We start from the raw sequence: 18,047 nt of genomic DNA, 5'->3' as shown, positions 1-18,047 counted from the left end.
CCAGCGACCACCCAGAGAGGAGGCAGGTTTAGGCTGTTGAATCATTATTTGAGGAAGGGAAAAGGCGGCATTCTTGCCAGCCAGCTGTCAGTTGGGATCCTTGTTAGAGTGGAGCCCAGTGGCGTTTCTCCAGAGAGTGGAATTTCTGATGGGGAGGCAGACCTGACTTGGTGCCTGTGTATGACAATTAGGCCTGTGTCCAACCAACAAAACCCCATATTCTCCTGCACCCCATGTGCTGTGCCACAATTTGCAGTTTGAGATTTCATTTAACAGCCTCCAGGAAGCAGGTTGTCACCCAGAACCCAACAGCATTTCTGAGACCAGCAAGGAAAGGCAGGCCTCAGAGTGGAGCTCCTTCTCTCTGCAGATTCCCAGCTGGGTCAGCCTCAGGGAGCCTCAAGTATGAGGCACACTGGGACCTCAGCTGCTGGGACCAGAGGAGGGAGGGGAATTCAAGGCCAGGGCTTGGAGCCAACTGGCCTACCTTGGGTGTGAAAGCAAGCAAGCCAGTCCCCAGCACCCAGGGCTCTCCCCAAGACTCACTTCCTCAGAGGCCAGACCCCATCTCCTGGAGTGAGGAAGGCCTCCCTGAGGGGCCCTCTCTGGTTCATCTGTGTCCCCAGGGCCCAGCACAGTGCTGGGTCCAGAGCAGGTGTTTAATGCAGGTTTAATGAATACAGTAGCTCTATCTGACATCCTGCCACTGCTGTCCTCAAACCCACAGAAAGTGACAGAGCTGTGATGGAGAGTGACAGAGATGACCTAAAGTAGGAGGGGACAGAGTAGGCACGGGAACCACTGTCACCAGATTAAGTGGTTTGAATACCACCATTCTCTCCTGGCCTGGATGCCCGGGTCCCATCTGCCTAGTGGAATACTTGTCCCTCCCATGGAGTCATGGGGAGAATACAGTGAAGGGTGTCCACTATTGACACTTAGGAGAGGAGGAGCTCTGAGGTCTGCAGGACCTCCAACTGCACTGTCAATACAAAGAGTCCAGGACACACACTGTGGGGTTTGGGATCAGAGAGCTGGGAAAGGGAGGGCAACGTGAGACATCTCCTGGGCAAGCACTCGAGCCAGAGCTGTTTCCCGTTGTTGGGTGCATCTGTGCTCTTGGGGAGGACTCCTCTGACTGAAAGGGCTGGATGTGGGTCAGATATCCCCTCAGTGAATAGTTACAGGTTGCCGATGCTGGACAGGTTAGCAAGTTACAGGAAGAGGTTCTGACGAACCACCCCCAGGTTATTCAAATATAGATTCAGAATAGGTTTGAGGACACAGTATTACAACCACCCAGAGAGGAGGCAGGTTTAGATTGTTGAATCATTATTTGAGGAAGGGAATTTGAGAAATCATGTGATGGCAAATCTTGCTGGGTTCCTCTAATTCTAATACGTTATTGGCTCCATCAGGCAATAGATGGTTGTGGACAGGGAGCTACAAGACTCAGCTGACAGGAGACACTGAGCCCCAAGAGAAAAGGCTCAAGAAGTCAGGGGACTTTAGCAAAAGGAAGGATGGGTGACCAGAGAATTTACCCCAAAGGAGGCAGAGAATCGCATCCTATACAGAGGGTCAGAGCCTATGAGGAAGAGAGACTGGGCAGGCTTAGCGAGGGACAGAGCAGAGAAAAACACACAAGCTGCCCAAGCATGCTGGCTCACGCCTGTAATCCCAGCATTTTGGGAGGCTGAGGCAGATGGATCGCTTGAGTTCAGAAGTTCAAGACCAGCCTGGGCAATGTGGCAAAACCCCGTCTCTATGAAAAATACAAAAAATTAGCCAGGTGTGGTGGTGCACGCCTGTGGTCCACGCTACTCAGGAAGCTGAGGTGGGAGAATCACTTGAACCCAGGAGGCAGAGGTTGCAGAGAGCAGAGATCACTCCATTGCACTCCAGCCTGGGTGACAGAGCCAGACCCTGTCTCAAAACACAGACACACAGACACACACACACACACACACACACAAGCCTCATTTGGTAAATATTGACCAGCACCTACTCTGTACTAGGTGTGGAAGAAGAAGATATCTCTCACCCCATTACTTTGGGGGCTCTTTGTGGGTCCCATGCCTTGTTTGTCATTGAACCCAAAGGAATTGGCACAGAGTGAACTACAGTGAATGATAGAATAAATCAATGAATTAGCCAGTCCCTGCTGAGTGCCTGAAGAGAAGTAGAGACAAAAGTGCTCTGTGAGCTCAAAGGCAAGACCATCACCCTCACTGCACGTCTGCCCCCTGAGCCTACACCATGAGAGCTGCCTCTCCTACAGCTTTGCTTCTCCAGCATGTAACACAGGGCGGGCTTAGAGTAGGCAATATTAAAAGTTTGCTGTTGAAAACAAATGAACAAATGAAGACTTCTGGCAGGAGATGGCCTTCAGCCTGAGACAAAAATTTCAGTCAGGAGAGTTGGCCATTAGAGCATCATTTATCAAATTGCAGGTCACAACAAACCCATTAGTACCTTATGAAATCAATTCAGCAGGTCGAAACTATTCTTTTCAAAAAGAGAAGTAAATTTAACTGGAATGGAGTAGAAGGAAATAGAAAATATCAGTGCATCACTGTAAAAAGAATATGTATTTCATGAAACTTATTTCAGTTACATGTGTATGTGTATGCATGAACTACTGGATAAACTGTATTGCTTACTGTGGGTTTCAGTTGAACAGGATTGTAGAAAACATTCTATACTGCAGAACCAGTGTGAGCAACAGCATAACTTTCCAGGACAATCAGAGAATGGAGAAAATTTTAATGTGTCTGGAGGATAATTATGGTGACATTATTTTCCACATCAAATGTCAGAAGACGTGCTCTGACATTTGAAATCAAGATGGGCTTAGGAAATCTGTGGTATATGAGCATGGTGAGCAAAGGGGGCATGTGGGAGAAAGAAGAACATAGGGAACTGTGAGGCCAGAAAAGTGGGTTAGGGGCAGGAACTGAGAAAGATCTGACCCTCACCCGTTCACTAACCAAGTTCCAGCATTTCATCTCAATCAGGACCTAAAACTGCCTCTAAACAGGAGTGAAATAACCTTGATTCCACCTAAGTCTTAGAATTCCTTTCACACCTTATAGAAAGGCACAAAGCTTCCAGGAATTTTAAAAGCAAGAGTTTTCAAGAGTGAAAAATGATGGAAAAGAGAAATGACCATGTATGCAATATGATTTTTTATCAGCCCACTGTGAACCTAAAGCCATATGCAAGCATCAGTGGCATAGCAGTTTCAGAAGAGCATTTGCTCCCCACCCCCCACCTCCACCCAGGCCTTAGACAGCCTTCAGGAAGCCCTCAAGAGGGCGAGCAGCAGAGATCATCTAATGGACTTCAAATAAACACCAACTTCCTGACAGCTGGCCTCTGAGCGAATTTATTATTGAATTATACTGCTGCATTTTCAGAACAAGCTGAGCTGACAGGGTACCCCATCAGTTTAAAAAAAAAAAAAAAAAAGGAAAGAAAGACAATGATAAATTACCTGATGGAAGATAGAAGAAGGCAAAGATCCTGCTTCCTCCAAAATGTCAGCCATTATATATTATTCATGTTGGTTTTTTAAAAATCCCTCCCCGCATTGAAATGAATGTTTATGATGATAAAGCAACTAGGTGATTCAATTCAGGATGCAGGCAACGACTTCTCACATCATCCTGATGAGCAGCTAACAACTCCTCCTCTGCCACTTGATCATCCCTTTATTGATTTCAAAAACGCATTACGATCTCTGTTTGCTTTGTAGCTTGAGCTTGTTCCTAGTTGTCCATCACAGAAAGCATTAGCAGAGGATGCTGTGGTGCAGCGGGAACAACTTGGGTTAGAGGGGGAGAGCCTGGATTCAAGTCCTTGGGAAAGTGAGAGCATGGGACCTTGGGCTGGTGAGACTCAACTTCCTCCCCTCTGATGTGGGGTCACTAATTCCACCCTGCCAGCTTGTTTGGAAGATTAAATGAGATAAAATACCCAAAAGCCCGATGTCTGGCTCATAGCATGCGTTCAGTACTAACACCTAACATTTACCAAGGATATTCTATTTGGAATGTTTTATAGGTAGTAACACCTTTAAATCTCTGGCAGACCATATGATATAGGGACTTTATCACCCTTGTTTTAAGCAATGAAAACTGAGCTACTGAGAATGTAAGTAATCTGGGCCATGGTCATAGGGCTTGTAATAGCAGAGCCAACATTGGAAGCCACGCCCAGTTGGCTCTAGAGCCCAGGTACTGAGCCTGTCTTCTTCTCCGCTGAGTCCTTTATGTTCCCTGCTCAGCATCTTCAGTTCAGAAATCCATACAGTGTGGTGCCACTACAACCCTAGCACCCCACCTGGCCCTGACTTTGTCTCCAATATTCTACTACATCATTAAAAACCCATGTGCAGTAAGGCTTCATGCTGAAGAGCACTGACCTCAGAGGTTGGACTCTCAGCCTCACTGTTTGCTAGCTGTGTGACCTTAGACAAGTCTCTTAATCTTTCTGTGCCTCACTTCCCTCCTCTACACTATGAAAATAATAATCCATATCTCATGGGGATTTTGTGGGGATTAAGTTAGCACAAGTAAAACACTTAGGTATTAGGGCAGTAAGCATTCATTTAAGTGATAGTGGCCACTGTCACTAAATAGCAGTAATGTTAATATTAGCATTAGCTATAGCATTAGTATACATACAGGTTTTAGCGTCACTACTGAGAACTGGGAGAAAAATGAGAATCTTAACCTGAAGCATCGGTGTAGTTGTGTAATTGGGGCAAATGTCCTAGCACCTTAGGATGGCAGGGGTGAATGGACCTTCCAGACCATCAGCCCTCTGTGCTGGAAGAGGAACCTCCAAGGCCAGAGAGAGCCCCTGGCTCAGCAAGTTAGTAGACAGGCCTGAGTCCCAGAGAACCTGGAGTCCCAAGTGAAGGTTCGTATATCTCAAACTATGAACTGTAATTCTGCTGTTTGTAAATCAAAGACTTTCTGCATTTTTATCCAACACTGAGAAATTTTAAGCAATAAGAAGTTAAAATATTTAGAGAGCCATGTTTCACATTACTAATATTGCCCTCAATAGAGAATATAGGATCAGGCCTTGCAGACACCTCTGCATGTAGTCTAACTGGCCCTGCAATTAGATCTCAGAGGCATTAAGAGTTTGCTCCAAGCAAATCCCACAGTGAGGGGCTTGACAGGGAGGGATGCGGCCTCTGTGTGGCATTTTGCTAGAGGGGAGAGATCCAGCCCCTCGTGCCTCCCCTGCCTGGATCTCCTCCTCCCACCACAGTGGGGGCCATGTGAGTCCACCCTGTGGGTCTAACGCTGCAGGCCTCTAGGACCAATCCCAATCTGAGAAGAAGGGCTTAGAGCAGCCCCAGCTGCTCAACCTCACATCCTTCCTACTGTTGTCTGTCTGACCCATGACTTGCCAGCTGTGCCAAATGGCTTTCTGCCTTGTCCCTGAATCCTGGCCCCACTTTCTGTGTCTGACTTCAGCAGCCTAGTGCCCTGGCACCAAAGGACTCGAACCTTGCCCTCTTTTGACAGGCTCCCATCCCTGCCACATCTGGGTCTGGAGCTCCATCCCTGCTGTACCTGGGCATGATAACCTAGTGACACATGGGACGTCCACATCCAGATGCCACTGGGAGCCCCTTCACCATGGCTGTCTTCCTGTCAGCCCCTCCTCCCTCATCCTTTGAATTATTATTTCCATTACAGGCCAGCTGTGTATTGCTGTACACCTCAGCTCCAGCCTATTGAGCTGAACTTTGTGCAGACTCCCTTAGCTGCGTTTCTGCCTGGCATCAGCCCCTTCCCCATGAAGTGGGTCTGATCATGGTTCATTCTAGTTTCCCCTTTCCTGGTGAAGCAGGACCTGCCCTGTGCCCTGACAGAAGGCAAGACACATGGTCATGAAATGAACTTGTCTGCTGAGAGACTGTGGCTAGAGTCACATTTTAGCAGAGCTGCCTTGTATTTTTCTAACAGCACAAACCATCACCTGAAAAGTCTTCTTTGAAACAAGCTTCTGGCCACACAGCATAGAAAACAGCCTGTCTGAACATGCACCACATATCCCACGTCCCCAGGCACAACGACGGTATTTCTGAGCCATGTCCCCAGACATGACCAACCCACTTACCTGGGACAAGGGCCTTGCTCCCTGCTGGCCAGACTGTCTCAGTCCTGCTTCTCCCTCACCATAGTCGATGGGCTCAGTTCCCTGGAAGCATAGTATGGTGGACAAGTCAAGGGCTCTGGTCTTGTGTACACCTTTATCAGCCAGCAGAAAATATTCCAGAAGATTCCTATGGGAGAGGACTCAGCCTGAAGCATCAGCATTGAGCAGCCAGGCTGCCCACAGCCTTGACAGATTGATTCTGCAGCCTGGGAGCTCACGCTCCCTTGGTGTCTGAAGGAGCTCAACAGCCATGCTTAGCTAGGAGGCCACAGAACAGTGGTTTCTGGGCTCTGCGGGAAGCACAGCCTCAGGTCCCTGAAGACACTAGTAAGTGCTGGGCCATCTTGCTGTTAGATGGCCCCAGGTGGTGTCATGGCACCATGGCGGAGCTGGTGGTACCCCATCCTCAAGGAGTGATGGAAGGGATGCCCCACCTTCAGATATCACTGACCTCACCTGTACCTGAGGAACGTGGACTCAGTCACTCAGAAGACCCCTGTAACCTAAAAGGTAAACTCCTCCCTCCTGTCAATCTGAAGGAGACTATGGAGCCTGTAACCCCAGCTACTGGGGAGGCTGAGGCAGGAGAATCTCTTGAACCCTGGAGGTAGAGGTTGCAGTGAGCCAAGATCATGCCACTGCACTCCAGCTGGGGCGACAGAGCAAGATCCTGTCTCAAAAAAATAAAAAAAGGGACTAGATCAAGTTTTACTGGTTTGGGCATAAGGCTATTGGAAAATATACATGGTAAATATAGGATGAGCTTTGAAATAAGTTATAAAGATTGAAGCACAATGAGAAGTTGGCTTTGGGGTATAATAATAAATAGCATATTCAAGTTTATTTTGTATACAAAAAAGTCACATACACACTATCATAGTCCCAAGGTGGATACCGAAGGTGGGCCATGAGAACAGGAAGAAAATTTTAGGGGCTCTATCTATACAGTGTTTCTTTTATCTTAAGAAGTAAGAAAGCAAGACTGGTTTATTTCTATAGAATGTTGGATTCTCACCGATTTGTTCCTTTGGTCTCTGTGTTACTTGGTTACATGTCTGGACCAGCACATGAGGCATTCTGAGGGAGATCAAGATCTACTCCACGGAAAGAGGGACAGTGGACAGGCACAGTGGCTCATGCCTGTAATCCTACCACTTTGAGAGGCCAAGGCAGGTGGGTCACTTGAGGCCAGGAGTTTCAAGACCAGCCTGGCCAACATGGCAAAACCCTGTCTCTACTAAAAATAAAAAAAATTAGCTGGGCCATGGTGGTGCACACCTTTAATCCCAGCTGCTCAGGAGGCTGAGGCACAAGAATCGCTTGAACCCAGTAGGTAGAGGTTCCAGTGAGCCGAGATTATGCCACTGTACTCCAGCCTGGACAACAGAGTTAGACTTTGTCTCAAAAAAAGAAAAGACAAAGAAAAAAAAGAAAGAGGGACAGTGGACCCACACTGGTTTGTTGTGTATTATTGTGTATTATGATGTAATAGTATATTACATCATAATTGTTTGTATGCGTGTGTATCTGTATAAAATCTAGTGTTAACTAAACTTACTCATAAAATGGTAAACTGGCTTTAAAGGTTTCTTGCAAGGTAAATACAAATGGAAGATAATACTAATAGTGCAAGTACAAGCAAACAAAAAAAATGGCAGAGCTGATACTTCTTCTACTCCTAATATTAAATACTTTCCTCAACCTCGCTATGAGGTTAAAAATGATTATTTTCATAAGACTGAACAAAAAGTTAACTAAGAGATTCAAAATGATCAACAATCTTAACAGAGTTTACTTAAAGAGTCAAAATTATCAAGAAGGCTATTTGAAATATGAATACTCCTCAAACCTTGCACCAAATGTATATTACGCTTCCCAAGGTGAACCAGCGATGGTAGCACATGTGTGTGATTTATAAATGAATGCAAGTACATTGAAGGAGCCTGCTCAAAAATGTTTACAGAAAGGGCGTGCAATCAAAAATGGTTCCAGAACCCAGCTCTAATTATGTGAACCCTGAATTGTGAAGCCAAGACAAATTGGGATTCTCAATTATTTCAGTACATGTCGGTCACACTGCAAGTATCTTAAGAGGTGGAGTGACTCTCCCAAGTTATCATGGCGAATCCTGCATTTGATTCAGTCCTGGCTCCCCGCAAGTCTGCAAGAATGGGCAAGTCCATTCCCTGTCTGAACTTTATTTTCTCACCTTTACCAAAAGAAGTTTGAAAGAGGTGATCAGGAAGGGTTCTTCTGACTCGAATGTTTCATAATCAGGGGTTTCCCAAGAATACGTATATAGGCAGAAGATGTTGGGCTGGAAAAGCTGGTTCAAGAAACTGAGGCAGAGCGTCAGATGGAAAACTAGGAAGAGAGAGCTACAGATCAGCCTGGTGGCTGGGCTTGAAAGATGGTCTTGGGAGCTGCAGAGAGGACAATGTCAGGCTGTGACTGGAAACACCTTCAGTGGCAGTAATTTGACAGGCTCTGAAGTGAGGCTTCTCATTTGGGCCCAGGTAATGTTCTTACAAGACTTCAGATAAATTGTAGTAGATGCTGGAAAGATCCCCATTCAATCAGCAGAAGTTAGCAGAAAACAGTTTAAGGATTTACACAAGTCAGGCAAAAAAACCTGTTTAAAGTACACAATGCAAAGGAGTGATTTACATAATCAATAATGGCATAGACTAGCAAATACTTTAAAGGAGAGAAAGGCTAGATTTATCATTTGCCACCTAGATCCCAAATGACATTCCCGTCTCCTGAATACCAAAGTAGCTGCTTTCACTTAATAACAAAATAACACACACACAAAATAATAAAAGCTGCAGTTTTTCTCCCGTTGCCTTCCTTTATCTGCTTGTATAATATACATTGAATAATCAATCTAACTTTGTTTCTGGCATTCTTTTTCAAAGTTTTTCAGATCACAGGTGGTACAGATGAGGAGGGTATAGAATCAAAGGGTCAGGGCTAGACTGAGGCAAGTGAGTCTTCCAGGGGAAGGTACCCAAGCCTTGAGGGAGAGTGCGGGCTGGCCTCTTGAAAGGGCACAACCCTTCCAGCCCTAGGTTCTCTAACCATATCCCTGTCAAGGTCAAGTAGCTCAAAGTTCTCTAACATCGCCCTCACCTTAAGTAACAGAAGCACATAAGCTCCTTATTCATTGCATAAATAATTTATCAAGAACTTACTCTGTGCCCTGCATTCAAATTCCAGAGCAAACACCTGTTTTGGAGGAGGTTTTCTTTTCCCCACTCAGAAATGACCATCAACCGTGATCAATGCTGGGAATATAGCAGTAAGGGACATGTGGTTGGTCCCTGTCTTCATGGAGCTCATGTTCTGCTGGGGAAAAGATTGTCCTGGCAGAGCAACAGCACTCAGAGTTCATGAGGAGTAGCCCAGAAGGAGCAGGAGTGGTGTATACTGCTTGGTGAATGCCCTAGGAGAGGTGGAAGTTTCCAGATAGAGGGAACAATTTAGTGATAAGTATAAGTATTGCATGAGCTCCATTAAGACTCTGAAGCCACGTGCAGTAGGGCTGCTTTAGCTGGATTGGGTAGTATGAGATTAAAACAGTTATAAATTCTTAAACATATGTTGAATTCTATTTTATACCACGTTGGGAAAAACTTCAGCCTGCATTTGACAGATGAGAGAATGGAGGTTCAGAGAGGTCAGATGACTCCAAAATCATACAGTTAGTTCCCAGAGTCAGAACTGGGAACTATGACTCCCAGCCTAGTGCTCTTGCCACCACAGCCCTACCACTTTTCCCTGAGCAGCAGTTGAGATTGGCTTTTTATTTGCTTGATTTTGTTTTGGAGTGGTTTTGTCTCTCCAGCAGATTCTTCTGTTGATCCCAAACCTTGTCACTGTCTTCAGGAAGCAGTCAGGCAGATCTTCTCCCTTGTTGGCGTTGGCAAGGGCACCTCAGTCAGGCCCTGAGTGTGTGGTTGGACTCATGCCAGTATGTTTGACACCACCCTTGGCTTGGCACAAGCGCTCCCTCCTGGCAGAGTTCACTTAGCCTAATTGCTTGTTTTATATCCCAGCTGCCTGACATATGCCAAACCCAAGTGTTGACTCACTGGTGTCAGAGAAAACTACACGGGGGCATTTCACGTTGGCTTTTGTGAGCTCTAGCAAGTAAGTGGAGATCGTAATTCATACATTTCTGGAACTCAGCACCTAACACAGAGCCTGGCTCATAGTAGGCGCCTGATTTTTTGTGAAATTAAAGGAATTTTAGTGACTGCAGGTACATAACACAGTAGTAAGATTAAGGCCTCAGAAGTAAGAAGACCTAGCTTTAGTGTCAGCTCAGCCAAGTGAATTCATTTCTGGGTGACCTCGAGCAAGTCTTTTTCTCTCTTTCAGTTACTTGATTGTTTTTCACTTAACAAACACTCTGAGAGCGGCATCCCATGCTTATCCTCTCTGGAGATGTGGTCCAGCCCTCCTCTGGCTCACACGTAAACATGTGAGATGGCTATATAATGTGAATGATATAAACATATGACCATCAAATATTAGAGAGATACTTATAAGGTGTATAAAACCCAAAGGAGGGGGTGATTCATTGTGTCAGGAAAAGTTGATGACAACCTTACTGAGGTGGTGACAGCTTAGATGAGACTCTAAGGACGAGTAGAAAATAACAGCCCAAAACTCCATTACACCAAGACAGTGACCATGAGGAAGCAAATCGTGTCAAATAGAGAACTGGTAATAGAGGATCATATGAGCTAGCTGGGAAGCCAAGTTGGTGACAGTGATTTGCGCCCACGTTAATGGTTTTTCACTAAGGCAGTTAAGGCAGTCTTCCATTGCGGAGTTCTACGTTCAAAGCAGCAACTATTTCTTAGCCACATCTCCAGCCCTGAGCGAGTGCCCAACCCTCAGTGTAGGGTCAGTGTTCCAGTGGCATGCAGAAGCCAGCTTGAACCAGTTCGCAAGAACTGATTATTAAATGTTCATAAATTCTGCAAGCTGGTTGTTAAACACAGCCATTATTAAAAATTAAATTATATAAAATTAAATAAGGTACATTAAAAACAAAGGTAATAAATACTCAAAACTTACTACTTTCTAATTATTTTGCCATGTTTGATGTTACGTTTGCTCTTGAGGTTACTCAGGACGGTCGCGTCTCCACGGTGGCAGTACCGCATAATGGCATCCTCCTGTGTGTCTCTTCCCACCTCTGTGTTCAGTGGCATCTCATTGGTAGCTTGAAAACAGCCATGATGAGAGTATTTACACCACAGAAATGAGCAAATGCTGCAACTGAAGCTGGTTTTCTTTTCTTTTTCTTTTTTTTTTCAAAAGTCGGTCATTAAACATTTGCCAGCACCCCACTGATAGTATCCATTAAATAAATGGATGCAGAAAGCAAGCATTGGGAAGCCCAGCACTCACATCTTTTCAAACCTCCCAGGACAAATGCATGTGGCACAAGACACAATTCAGAGGCCCCCACCACGCTGACTTCCCATCTCCTTTGTTCCAAGGAAGGCTTTATGTTAATCTGGGCTTTCCTGACAACTGAAAATCATGAAAACAGAACAGGGATGGAAGTGTTTTTCTCCAGGATTTAATTCCTGAGCCAAATGCCTGTGTTGGCAAAAGGCCTCTATGGCCTATCAGCGTCCAGGGAGTCAACCTAATCTTCCCCAGAATCCAAAAGCAATCCACGGGAGCCCAGGCTAAACTTGCATCTGCTCTGGCTTGCCAAGTTGGAGGCTACATGGTAGCCAAATGGTGCCAATTCAATGTTTCCCAATTATCAGGAAATCCCCAAAGAGAGATCAATCAGAGGAGGCTGGCCTGCATGTGTATTAGGGGCAGCAGCCAGGACAGCCCCAGAAAGGAAGCCATCCCCCCAGGACTGGTTTCTGTCCAGGCAGAATCCAGAGGCACATATGTCTGGAGAAGGCTGGATGGTGGCCAGCGTCAGGAGATGAGATCTGTCAGTAATTCTCTGGAAGGACAGAGTTCCAGCAATACGAAATTCAATTGTCCTCCATTAAAGAAAACATCTCTCAGCACCAGCTGAATACAATCGGTGGAATAAATCTTCCCCATTAGCGGAGAGATAATTTCACATAAATACATTGGAAGACCTTCAGAGCAGAATTGAAAGTCTTTGCTGAGCCTCACCCGCTTAACTTGTTTGCCGTGTAATTGCATTTAGACCAAGGGCCTCGGAAGGAAACCACTGACTGAATTAGCATTAACCAGATTGTGTGGAGTGAGGTGAGGAGGGTGGGGTGGGGTGGGGAGTCTGGTGCATTGTGGGTAGTTGTTCTTGCCTTCAGAAAGGACAAGCTGACACTAGTGAGACCAGCTGCTTTACAAGCCTGGTGTTAATTGCTTTTCTCATCCAACAGAGAAAAGTTTATCACTCTAGGAAGGTAGAGGTGTGGGTACTTCATACGGCAGTTACTGAATTTGAGATCTTTTTTTAATGAATGCCCATGGGCCTCGTCAGTTGCTCTTCCCTAGGCCAGAAGAAAAAGCCTTCTCACCTGAGGTGAATAGAGAAAGTTATGTGGTGCGCAGCACCTGCGTTTTTGACTCAGCTGTCTTTCAGCGAGGGCTTTCTCCCCAATGTGCGGATCCTTGAGGACATTGCACCAGCCAGTGCCTTCATTTCCACCCATGGCCAGTGGCAAGTGACTGGTTAGAGTGGGACCTGGAGTGGTGAGGCCCAGGTTCAAGTCCTGCCTCTATCACCTGCTTTCTATGGAGCTTTGGGCACATAATATAACCTCTCTGGAAACCAGTTTCCTCTTCCATACAATAAGAAAGTTCCACTAACTTAGGGATCTTCCAACTGACTTCTGCAGACACGGAAACTCCACAGAGTTGCCTTCAAAATCACCCCAAGGGAGAGGAGGCCTCCACCCCGACTTCATCCAGCGTAGATCTTTTCATTCGTTTTCCACTTTGGAGTCCTTATAAAATGTCATCTACCCTAACGTTTCTGTTTCTGAATGTTTGAAAAGCCACCATTCTAGATGATCTCTAGTTGTCCCATTTATTTGCTCAACCACCATGTTTTCAATGGCAACCTAGCATTTGTTAGACATTGTCCAGGCACTGTGAGGAGAAAGAAAGAAATCTTGACCTACCCTCAAAGAGCTCAGGATCTAGTGGAAGGGAGGAGTGTGTATGGTTTGGTAGAGTATCAAGGTGTCTGCATCAGGTTTTGTGGGAGAGAGGAACTAGTTCTGATTAGGGACACCAAGAAAGGCTTCAAGGAAGAGGTGTCATTAATAGTTGGCTCTTCAAGGGTGAGATAGTTGGGAGAGGAGTGCAGGAATGACATTTTAGGCAGATGGAAGAACGTTGCACAGACAGAGGCACTAAGCAACATTTGCCTGGCAAGTTTGGGAAAAGCAGGTAATTTCTTGTCCAAAATATAGAGTAAGAGTGGGAGGAGGGATATTGGGAGAGGTGTCAGGTTCCAAAACTCACTCTGAGAGCATGCTAGCATCTGTCCTTCTCCTGTCTCGAATGTCAGATGAAAGGAAGTACCTTCTCTCCTGCTCACTTTTTTGTATGTTCACTTCCAATGAGACCGTTAATAACAGTAATAGCCATTGTCATTTGTGGAGCTTACCCTATACCAGGATGAAAAAAAAAAGCCTCAAAGAACTGGCACATGCCTACTGAAGTTCAGAGAGCTAGGAAGTGGCAGAGCCAAGATTAGAACCCAGATCGTTGAACTACACATCCACACACAGAACTAGGCGATATTGCCCTCTGTGATCAGCTTTATCTCCTTACAGCATAACACAGTATCCTTAGAAAATAACCTCCCAGTGAGATCATTGAATCACCTGCCAATAGTAATTCTCTCAAGGACACTTTGATGCCCTAAACTGAGGTGATATTTTTTAAAGATTATTATGCATCTTGAGTGAACACCATGAGCCCCTGGGTACAAGATGTGTCTGAGTGACTGATTTTCTGGCTTCTGGCCTCTCGGGGTTCCCTGCCAGCCAGGGCTCTGACCATGAAAGGTGTATCATGTTTATTCTCTCTTCTCTTCCCACAGGCATGCTTGTGTTATTCGTGGCCAAGTGATGACATCAGATGGAACCCCCCTGGTTGGTGTGAACATCAGTTTTGTCAATAACCCTCTCTTTGGATATACAATCAGCAGGCAAGATGGCAGGTAGGAGACCTTCTATGAGCCAGAAACAGTGAAGGTCCCGCTCTAGTGGTCTTGCCATATAGCTGCTGCTGGACTGATCATGTGGAAAGAGGATGGGTCTTGGATTCAGAGGGCCTGAATTCAAATGCCCAGCTCTGCAACTTACTAATTGTATGACCTTGTACCTAACTCTGGCCTATGTCCCTTTGACTCTAGATTTAGCAGTTTCTTCTCATTTGGTTCTCAGAGTAAGGAGAGGGTACCTTATACATATCCTGCTCCATGACTTATGATATAAAACAGTCATGCGAACCACTTTCTGCAGAACAGACAGCTTGAGAAATCTCAGCCATTCCTGTTATGTGGTTTCCATCCTGCAGCTGCTTAGATCTATGCAAGCCATTTGGGTGATGACAGAATTCTGACCTTTGAATTCCTCCAAGAACCATCAGCAGAATGACATAAAGCTTCCTTAATGGCCCTAGCTCTCCCACCTGCTGTGTGTCCTAGGATAATTCTCCTTACCTCTCTGTGTCTTGGCTTCATCTGTTAAATGGTCCTAATGCTGTTTATCTCACAGATTGGTTTTGAGGGTTAGAAGATATGGTGAATGGGGAAGCACCTGGCGCATAGTACGTGGTTAACAAATCTTAGTTCCCCACCCCACTTTGATTCATTGCTGTATTTCCAGTGTCTGGCACATAGTAAGTATACAATAAATATTAGCTATTTGTTAAAATTACAGATTATTGAATGAGTAAGTGATGGTGACAGGACAGGCAATGAGAATATTTTGGAGAAAAGGAAAAAAGGAGGAAAGTGGAATATTTAGGCTGTCAGTGGTGACAAGTCCTCTATTTTTAATAAAACCAGGTGGTGGCAGTCCATCTGGCTAAGCGTGGGCCCATAAGGTTGATTTTCACTCTGTGTTGGAAATTATGCTCCAGCTTGATTGATTTTAGCACCTCTTTAATCCAATATCAGATGTGAACATGTCCCGGCTGAGGTGATAATGAAGTAGAGGCTCATCTGTTTGTAGACATGTGTGCCTCTTAGATGGGGTTGGCAAGCTTGGCATGGGGTGCCCCCTCCCCACCTCTCACTCCATGTGAATAGGAACAGGCCCAGCTGGAAGACATTAGTGGCCAGTCTTCAGGGATAAACTGGCCAGGCCAGGCCACTGTTCCCTACCCTATACACCTTCCCACCCAGGAAGGCCCTCATGAAGACTCCCACTACAGCATGAAGGATGCTGCCTGCTGTATGAAAGTGGCAGATGTGAGCCTCCTAGGCAACAGGTATTCTGACCACATTATTACCTGCTGTGAAACATTCATCCAAAAGGAGTCTTTCAGGACTGACTTTTGCCATGAAACTTGCCAGTCACTCCTGTGAGATGGCAAATCGTCAGTCCTTATGCCCTGTTGTGGTTGGTTAGAGTAGATTCATAAAACACACCGAGTCTGGCGTAAGTTCAGTGGCCTTTGGGGAAAGCTCAGTCTCTGACACTTCCTGATTCCTCCTGTTTGTGCTTCCTCTACAATTTCTACTGCCCACTGAGAGCATGGAGCTAAATATCAGCCCTGTTTCCTGCATCATCCTCCTAAATTACATCACGTAGCCAGAATTGCTGCAACAGAGCTTGAATTTCAGATCAATTCTTACCAATGCATTTTGGGGCTCAAATTTTCTTCCCAACTCAGCCACTGCATAATGTATGGGAAAGTTATCAATTGTTCTCTTAGTATCCAAAAATCTCTGTTTGTTACATGTGAACAGGTATCACTGCCCTCCCACCCTTCCTTAACTCACCTTCTTTCTTACCTCCCGTACCTTAGGAAAAACCATAAGACTAAGAGATATAGTCTGGAAATAACAGTGTGCACAAGTGGACTGAAAGTCCAGGGACATGTATTCTTCGCTTTCCAGGAAGGCACCATGATACTTGCCCTCATCCAGCTCCCCCACCCCTACTCACATGCGCGTGCGCGCGCGCGTGCACACACACATACACACTTGCTGAAATCCCAGACTTCACACCTTAACAGGAGCTTACAAACAGAAAACAGTAGCAGAGAAGTTAGCCAAAGAGATCATTTAAAAAATGGAAAATAGAGGCCATGAAGAAAAACTAAAAGAATAGCAGGCAAGAGATGTAGATTAGGCTCATTGAATTAAAAATTGGGGGCCAGATGCAGTGGCTCACATCTGTAATCCCAGCACTTTGGGAGGCCACGGCGTAAGGATCACTTGAGCACAGGAGTTCAAGACCAGCCTGGGCGTTCAAGACCAGCCTAGGCAGCATGGCAAAACCATGTCTCTATCAAAAAAAATACAAAAATTAGCTGGGTGTGGTGGCATGCACCTGTAGTCCCAGCAACCCAGGAGGCAGAGGTGGGAGGATTGCTTGAGCCCAGGGTGGTCAAGGCTTCAGTGAGCCATGATTGCCCCACTGTACTCCTGCACTCCAGCCTGGGTGACAGAGTGAAACCCTGTCTCAAAAGAAAAAAGAGAGAGAGAAAGAAAGAAAGAGAAAAGAGACAAAGGGAGAAAAGGGGAAAGGAAAGGGAGAAAGGGGGAAAGGAAGAAAAGAAAGGAGAGGAGAGGAGGGGAGGGGAGGGGTGGGAGCCAAGACAAGGGAATGTGTGAGGCCCTGTGCTTTTCCCATCTATTATCCCATCTGTATAATCAATAACCCTGCCAAATGATTATGATCATCAGCTTCATTTTACAAATGAGAAAACTGAGGCTTGGAAAGGTGATATAATTCACCCATGGAGCAAGTAGTAGTGTTCAGAATGGCCCTGCGCTGTTTGGGCTTCATATGATAACCAGGCCTTCCCTTTGGGGTCACATTCACATTCATGTCCAAAGCAGGGTTTCCCCTCCAGAGGAGCGGGCCTAGCCCCAGCTCATTACTTGCTCTTGGCAAGGCCAGCTGCCCCCTGCTTGCTCACTGCCTTGGGAATATGCCTTTTCATGTTTGTCTTTCCTCCCTCCTCACATACAGCCTCTCATGAAGGGAGCTTATAAGTCTGGCTAAAATTCTGTTTGACAGTTAAAAATGTTCTATCAAGGCGCAGATGCTATTCAGTTCTGTGACAGAAAAATTGTTCTTTGAGTATTTCCCCAAAACCATGGGTATTCTCCTGGAGAGCCAAAACCTGAATTATTGATTCAAAATAAACCCCACCCCAGGTGTTTCTCTGTCATTGAATGATAGTGGTACTCAACTTCACCTAAGTGAATGAGGAACAGGCAAACGGGTGATAGCTCCTGCAAAGGGTGGAAGAGTCAGGCTTTGGAGCTTGGAGCCCCAAATCTGGGGATGCCATCTACCAAGAGCAGAACTTGACACTAGGACAGGATGGTTCCATGCGGAATCCTTGCAGTCTCTGGAGGAGAGAAGAGCAAGCTGCAGCAGTGGGCCCATTCCCACATGGTGGATTTATCAGAGTCAAGATCAGATCCTGCATTGAGGTCTCTCACACCAACTGCCCAGATGAACCTTAGATTTAACTGCAGTAACAGCCAAAGTAAGAAGGGACGTAGGGTGTTTAGTAGATGTCAGTTCAGGAGCAGCTGATGCTGTCACTCATGCATTTATTCCATCAACTTTTAAGCATCAAGCACTGGGCTAGTTTCTGAAAAGACAGAGGACTCAATGTCCCTGGGCCAGAGAGCTCAACAAGCAATG

General features: G+C 45.7%; 1 protein-coding gene across 19 annotated transcripts in view; it reads left to right on the top strand.

Annotated features, from left to right (window-relative positions):
• TENM4 (teneurin transmembrane protein 4) overlaps positions 1–18,047 on the top strand; it is a 3,006,191-nt gene that overhangs the window by 2,912,643 nt on the left and 75,501 nt on the right. For all 19 annotated transcript variants that reach the window (XM_054661572.2, XM_063784373.1, XM_063784372.1 and 16 more), the window contains one exon: positions 14,252–14,371. In XM_054661572.2, the coding sequence (XP_054517547.2) occupies positions 14,252–14,371 (120 nt within the window). The remainder of the gene's footprint in view (positions 1–14,251; positions 14,372–18,047) is intronic.

This window comes from Pan troglodytes, chromosome 9, assembly GCF_028858775.2.
Source record: "Pan troglodytes isolate AG18354 chromosome 9, NHGRI_mPanTro3-v2.0_pri, whole genome shotgun sequence".
In the NCBI taxonomy this organism is placed as follows: domain Eukaryota; kingdom Metazoa; phylum Chordata; class Mammalia; order Primates; family Hominidae; genus Pan; species Pan troglodytes.
Note: the sequence above shows the minus strand (reverse complement) of the source record. Positions and strands in the feature narration are given on the sequence as shown.